The 8376-nt window shown below is 27.6% G+C and overlaps 1 protein-coding gene across 1 annotated transcript; it reads right to left on the bottom strand.

The window, feature by feature from the left end:
* Positions 1–2484: 2484 nt before the first annotated feature.
* On the bottom strand, positions 2485–3261 carry LOC127130545 (uncharacterized). The gene has a single exon (XM_051059534.1). It carries the CDS (start codon positions 3259–3261, stop codon positions 2485–2487), a length of 777 nt encoding a protein of 258 aa, XP_050915491.1.
* Between the last annotated feature and the right edge of the window lie 5115 nt (positions 3262–8376).

Below are 8376 nucleotides of genomic sequence, written 5' to 3'. Positions count from 1 at the left end.
ATTCTTAATTTCTTCTTGTAAGTCATTAACAAAAACGGTTTTCTCAACTGCTTTTTTAAATAAGTTCATAACATCTTTAAATTCTACTCTCTTAACATGCTTTTTACAATATATTGTTTTCGTCAATAATGTTGTTAATTTGTCTCATGAAAGCATCCTTACTTTCAGATTCTTTCATCTTATCTAATATTTCTATTAGGGTATTAGCTTGATGATTAGTGAGAACATTAATGTTTTTATTACAACTATTGCAATTACAAAAGTCTATTCTTAAACATTCATCTGAATCAAAATTTGACTCCTCAGAATTATTAATTTGACGAATTTCTTCATAAGATGAAGAGATGTCTTCTTCTTCAGAATTTAGCAAGATATTTTTTAATGTAGATATCAAACTTTCTTCTAACTCCTCTGAAATATCTAAATTTCCTAATTGATTAATTTTCTCTTGCATCTTATATTTATTAGCATAATGGTCAAAACGACCATATTTATAACATTTGACATCTTTGGCTTTAGGTTTGGATTTAGCATAGAGCTTTCTATAAGGTTTCTTACCATGATTTTTCTTATAAGGGGCTTTATGAAACTCAGAGTTATCTTTGTAAGGTTGTTTCTTATGATAACGGGAGTTTTTCTTACCTTTAATAGTAACCCTTTTATTCTTAGGGTTACTAGGAGCTCTTAAAGGAGTATTTCCATGTTGTTCGCAAAATGAACCCATTTCACGTATATTACTCATTTTTTTCTTTTTAAAAATCTTATTTTGAAGTTTGTAACCAATACATATTTGTATACCAATTTCAATAACATAATTAGATAATTCACTCATAGTTAAGGACGGGTAAATAATAATTTCGTTAAAATTTTGTTTTATATTTGTCTTAACCTTCTCAACAAATAATCTGGATAAACCACTAATGAATCTTTCTTTCCAATAATCAGCAGCACCGTCTGACCTAAGGCAGAGTTTAGAAAGAAACATGTCTCTATACCATCTATAATCAGACATAGTTGGACAATACAAATTTAGTAATTGGTTTGCTGCTCTTTGTTGGAGCTTTAAAGACTCTCATACAAAGAACTTGGTAATAGCATACAAGAGAGTTGTAACACAAATAACTTAATTGGATTCTATTTTAACAGCTAAGTTAATTTGGGTATTGTCTTCAGGACTAAAGAGATTATCCCACCATCCTTTTAATTACCCAGTAAACCCCATAACTGATATATCTTTAGTATGCTTGTCTGTGTTTCCTTTGAGTTTAAAAGATGTAGCAACCATAGTCATATTTTGTATGGTATCTAACACTTGTTTCCCAGAAGCACCATTAATGTTCCATTCTATAATAGATTCTCCTGAATAATTATTTTCAACCAAACTACTTCTTTCTTCAAATTGCACATCAACAAATGATGGTCTAGGATAGTAGTTTCGAGTTTTAGGTCTTGGGGCCCTTTCACCTAATTTACTCACCATATTATCAAATTCTTCTTCCCGAGATAAATTATTTATCTCCCCTGAAGAATTTCTCATACTAAAGGTCCTTAATTTTTCAACTAATTCTTCTATCTTATGGTTAGCATCACGACCTAAACTCATACGCTTTAGCTCTTGGGTAGAAGGAGTATGGTAATGATATATAGATTGGGTATGATCTATTTTAAAGGTTTTAACATCCTTAGGTTAAGGGACATCGTTGTCTATTTTGTCTAATTGTTGGGCAATGGTGTGAATTATTTGGTTGGAGTAATTCATCTGACTATGCAGATTATTTATATATTTCCTCTGTTTTGTAGGATTGGTAATAGATTTAAAGGGAGAAGCCTCTATTTCTATGTTTTTTTTGGAAGGGGTAATTTTTATGGCTTTTAAAGGTGGATGAATGAATTCTATTATATCTTTTTTAACAGTCTTCCATTTAGTACTAATTGTAACATAAGCATCTAAGTACATCTTTACAGCAAAAGGATTTTCTATCCCTTCTTCTAAGCAAGGTAATTCAAACCATGTAAAGAAATAAACATTAACCTCATGGTTTTCTAAAAATTTGTAAAACTTTTGTAAATACATTTGAGTATGATTTTTTTAGAGAAAGATGAGAAATACCAATTTCTCTTCTCTGAATTATACTCTGCCTCAAAATCGGCTCTAATCCAGGCTTTGTCAATGACAAAGGGTTCTTCTTGGGTAATAACTCCTAAGATTTGAGACTCAGTTGGAGATGGTGACCTAGAATTCCTCTCCAAGTAAATAGGTCAGGGATATGTAAGAGCAAAGTTTACTCCTGCAAGGTTAACCCTAATGGTTGAATCAACAAAATTTGTAGCGTTGGATGTCGATCCAATGCTACTAGACTGATTGTAATGAAAGGACTGACTCCTATTCATTCGAATCCTGAATGATCCATCAATATCCTGAATAACATCTCTAATATATCTGGCTCTAATCTCTTCATATTTAACAACATATTGCAAAATCCATTACTGAGGAAATTTGTCAATAACATTAAAAGCAGTAAGAATTTTCGGGGTCATAACATTAGATCTGCTAAGATTAGCTTCAATAATACGTGTTTCATTTCTATGAATAATTTTAAGAGATTTAAAATTAACTTTATAGGTAATTCTACTAATAACGTATATGTTGGTAACTCCAAAATTAAATGTGTCACTTAGGCCTTGAACGTATATGACATGTGAGTTTTTAGTGAATTCATCAGTTAAAATTATAGAGTAATTAGGATGACAGTTAAAGTAAATTGGACCATCATTAAGGTTAGATTCAACTATAGCAATAGTTGAGTTATGAAAATCTTTAATACGAGTATCACAAAGGACTAACAAAATATGGGTGTTTAGCCCTATTTTATGTAAATGCTTTATAGCTATTTGGATTAATCCTAGATGGATATAACGATATCCTTCTCTAACATGATTTTCTAACAACTTTCTATTTAACAAATTAATGATTTCATGTTTATTGAATATAGATTTAGCAGATTCCGTAGTATGGATAATATTTTTACTATAAAAATCAAACGTGTTCATTTTATAAATTTCTTTTAATTTAATTTTTGGCATAAACCAATTAACTAATCTATTTTCCATTTCTTGAATTTCTAATTCCTGATTAAGGAAAGTATCTTGATCTAATTCAAATCTATCATTGTTTAAGGTAGCAGGAACTAAGGTTCGGCTATTAATATTACTATGTGAACTGCATCCTAACTCACTCAAAGCCTTGATGATTTGAGACATGGTTATTAAACAGTAAATTATTAAACAACTTTCTATTATGTAACTGATTATTTCTTTGTTTTCTTACTTATATATATATATATATATATATATAATATATATATATATATATATATAATATATAATATATATATATATATATATATATATATATATATATATATATATTATATATATATATATATATATATATATATATATATATATATATATATATATATATATATATATATATATATATAGATATATATATATATATATATATATATATATATATATATATATATATATATATATATATATAATTCAAGTTCTTCGAAGTCTCACATCGTTTAGTTTTGTGAAGGAATAGGGAGTTCAAGGCTATATAAATGATTCAAGTTCTTCGTTACAATATGCATTAGTCAAAAACACTTTAAGCTTGTATTTGACTTTTTATATTTTTTCTTATACTATTGCGTTAGAGTGTTGTGAGGTGTAGTTAAATATTTACTTTGGAGAGTGTGAGTGTATTGAGGTTTTTGTGTGGTTGAGGTTATTCTATATGCTGTAACAATTTTCACATAACGTTATTTATCTGATTGTTATTTAACAACTGTCGTGATTTTTTCTCTAATTTTGAAGTTTTCACGTTAATCTCTTTTGTTGTTAACTTTTTTCTCAATGCATTTATTTTTCCAACAAAAGTTGCCCAATTATTAACATCTATTAATTTATTTTATCTAATTTATTATTTAACTCATAAAACTGAAAGAAAGAATATATATATATATATATATATATATATATATATATATATATATATATATATATATATATATATATATATATATATATATATATATATATATAATATATATATATATATATATATATATATATATATATATATATATATATATATATATATATATATATATATATATATATATATATATATATATATATATATATATATATATATATATATATATATATATATATATATATATATATATATATATATATATATATATATATATATATATATATATATATATATATATATATATATATATATATAACAAGAATCAAAATTCGTGTAGAAAATATTTTTGAGGACCAAGCCTATAATTTTTTAAGGGATAGAAAACAAAATTTGACATGTTAATATATAAAACATATTAAAAACAAACGAGGTATTCTTGTATTTTCTGTATCATATCTCCGAAAATGTAATTTCAATTTTCAAACAAACACACCTTAAAACTTTAAAGCGAGAATATTACATTCCCAAAAAAAAAGTTAATTATTTCTAACTTCCCACTACCATTTACATTTACTATTAAATAAAACATATTCTATAATTATATGAATCTAAATTTCTACCAAACGAAATTATATTTTCAAAAGTAATAATCCTTATAATATCATTTAAAACAAAAACATCCTTAATGTGTCAATATGTGTATGTGGCTTAATTCTTATTTTATTTTCTATTTAATTAGAGTATATTTTTACAAACTTAAAAGGAAAAAAATGTAAAATTTTAAAGATCTTAAAAAAAAGGTGACATCATCCTATGACTAATTAGTTAATTATTCAACTTAAAATGTGAGCAAAAATAAACCTCTCAACATATGTAACAATCTTTACATGGTTGCAAATTTATGACAACCAATTATGTAATGCTTACCGAGCAACAACAAAAAAAAAATCAAACCAATGTTTTAGACACATAAAGCAAATTGACAAATTAGTATAGTAAAACACACTCAATTAAGTTTCATTTTTGTTTTTTTCAAAAAGCAACTATGGCCTATTTAAGAATGATTAGCAATTAACAAAGAATGAGGTTGGCAATTAATTTAGCACATAATGAGAAGTTTCTATGTAGTAGCAGTTATGTTCCAATGATGGTAAGAGGGACAAAGTTTGACTGAATAGCAAAAATGTAACACCAAAAAGTGAGAAAATTTTGTTGCTTGCAGAGCAAAGAATTCTTTTCTCTAATCATATCGTTTGTACTCATAACGACATTCTCCATCTTTGTTGATGACACTCGATAACATTCTTTTAGCTCCTCTTAGCTAGCACCAATTGTAAATAGTAGAAAACACAAAAGATAATAATACCTCTAGCTCAAAAAATATTATACTCATTCTATTTGACTTTTTCTACCTCTTGTTTAGAATAATCAATTATCACTTCCACGTAAGTACACACGCACAACATTATGGTATTTAATCATCTCATATCAACTTCTATAGGAAGTTTGTACAAAGTGATTATGAAAAGTAGGGGAAAATTTTGATGGAAAATCTACATTCTTGGGGTTCATTTCATGCCATTATTCAAAGTTGAAAGTCTTTATGAAAAGAAAGTTAGAACAAATTATTTACATTTTTTAGCTTTTTGTTAAAATTTATTTAGAAATTTTACAAAATGTAAAAAAAAGAAGGTAGGTGCCACACATAACATGATGGGATTTTTCATCAACTTCTAATTGAAGCTTGTAGAATGTCATGATGAAGGGGGAAAAGATGTTTCCTTCCATAGACACATACATATAATATACCTACCTATGTATTCTTCCTACCTTCATGTTGTCACATTTTAGTGACTAGTTTTTTTTTATCGATAATGTATTTTGTATTCGGTTTTGTATTTTTTTTTTGGATGTTAGATTTTGAGACATTTACAATGTGGTCGTGAGTTCAATTTTACGATCGATAAAGTTGATGATTTTAAAATGGACGTAGATCGACAATAGAATGTATAAATATATCGGAAGAAAGACAACAACTCTTTAAATAAAGCGATGTATTAACAAACGTTTTAATAATTAAGTGAGTTTGTGATTGAGGGTGTCAGGATTTTAGGGTTTCAGAATTGTGATTATGAAAGAATTTTGTTTCTAGAGAATTGTTTTTAGCCTACATGAGATGTTGTTTTTATATGTCGAATTATAGGATTTTGAGGTAAAATGTGTGAAGTCTATTGAGTGGTATCCAACATAATTCTTAGATAAGTTTTCCATTGTCGTCATGTGGTATAGATCGAGAAATTATCCTCACAAAGGTATGTTATGCATCATTGTAGTGTGTTGTGGAACGATATACTATATTAGATTCTATTTACGAGTTAGGAAGGGAGGAGAAGATAATCCTTATGAAAATGAGATTTGAAAAGAAAAAAATTGCTAATCATTTAAAAAAATGACAAAAACTCTTTAAAGGGAACAACTCTTTAAAGAAAGTGATGTATTAACAAACATTTTAATAATTAAGTGAGTTTGTGATTGAGGGTGTCAGGATTTTAGGGTTACAAAATTGTGTTTATGAAATAATTTTGTTTCTAGAGAATTGTTTTTAGCCTACATGAGATGTCGTTTTTATATGTCGAATTATAGGATTTTGAGGTAAAATGTGTTAAGTCTATTGAGTGGTATCCAACATAATTCTTAGATAAGTGTTCCATTGTCGTCATGTGGTATAGATCGAGAAATTATCCTCACAAAGGTATGTTGTGCATCATTGTAGCGTGTTGTGGAACGATATACTATATTAGATTCTATTTACGAGTTAGGAAGGGAGGAGAAGATAATGCTTATGAAAATGAGATTTGAAAAGAAAAAAATTGTTATTCATTTAAAAAATGATTTTATATAGAATAATAAGTTAATATTTATTATTAATATATTTTTAATTTTTAAAATATTATAACAATAATTTAAGTAAACTCTCCAAATTCGTCATATACAATTTTTTAGTTTTTTAAATTATGAGATTTTTATATTATGAATAAAATTAAACCCCTCGAAACCCTCTACACCTAAGTTCCTCACTTTTTTCATATCATCCTTCTCTTTTTTTCAAAGTCTTCCCTTTCTTTTTTCTTTTTTTCAACTCATTCTTCTCCATTTCTTTTCTATGTGTGTATAGTGCTAACAAGTGGTATCCAAATCCTAAAGCTCTTGAATTTCTAAGTGTTCAAGATTTAAAGTCCATAATACTTGTTCATTCAGTAAACAATGACAAGTTTTTTGAAGAATCCTGAAAACAATTTTAGTGTAAAACTCTATGTTCTTGATAGTAAGAATTTGCATAGATGGATCAAGCATATACAAGCGATCTTTCAGTTATAATATGTGATGGATATAGTGCAAACTGGTCTTCAAGATCTTCCAAATGATGCATTAGATGTTCATATTGTTGCCTAAAAAAATATCAAAGAAGAAATATTTAAGGGAGATGTTCTCCATCATTAATGTTTTGGTATTGTCAATTTCCAACAAAAAAAAATAGAATGCAACTTCATCAAAGGGGTGTGGGGCATTTTTGAAAAAGGTCATCCTGGTGATGAAAAACTCAAGAAAGTTCATTTAAAAACATTAAGAGGATAACTCGAGTTGTTGCAGATGGAAAACAATTAGAAAGTTGTTGAGTATTTCAATAGGATCACATATGCTACCAATCAGGTGAAGAGTTATGGTGAAGTTGTTTATGATCAAACCATCATGAACAATGTTATGTGCATTCTCTCCGCCATATTTGAGGATATTGTAGTGACGATTGAAGAGTCAATGGATTTGTATGTCATGAAGGTTGAGGGATTATATAGTTCCTTGGAAGCACATTAACATGGGGTGCTTGAAAGAACAAAAAAATATGTGACTAAGTATTCTCTATAGGCTCAAACATCCAATAAGGATGGTGGTTCAAAGTGGAAGGAAAAAGAAAACCAAGAAAGAGGGATCTCAGCAAGATAACTCCAAGAAAAATAATCAACTTGAATCTTCTTCAAGAAATAATAGTGATCATCAAGATTAGAAGGGAAAGAGGCCAATAAATAAGAAGAACACTCAGAGTTATAATTACCAACGATTTAAACACTTTTAGATAAATGTAAGAGAAAATGTATTCACATTGGCTTGTGCAATGTAAAGAATGAGCCACACATGGTTCTGGGTTAGAGCGACTAAGACTCATACCCTATCTTGATGATTCCAAAAAAAAAAATGATGAACTTGGAAGCATAAATGGTGGTATTTGGACACAAACTGTTCAAATCACATGAAAAGTCATCAATAATGGGTAGCCAATTTTGATGATTCAAGAAAGACGGAGATGATAT

This window comes from Lathyrus oleraceus, chromosome 3 (genome assembly GCF_024323335.1).
Source record: "Lathyrus oleraceus cultivar Zhongwan6 chromosome 3, CAAS_Psat_ZW6_1.0, whole genome shotgun sequence".
Lineage (NCBI taxonomy): Eukaryota > Viridiplantae > Streptophyta > Magnoliopsida > Fabales > Fabaceae > Lathyrus > Lathyrus oleraceus.
Note: the sequence above shows the minus strand (reverse complement) of the source record. Positions and strands in the feature narration are given on the sequence as shown.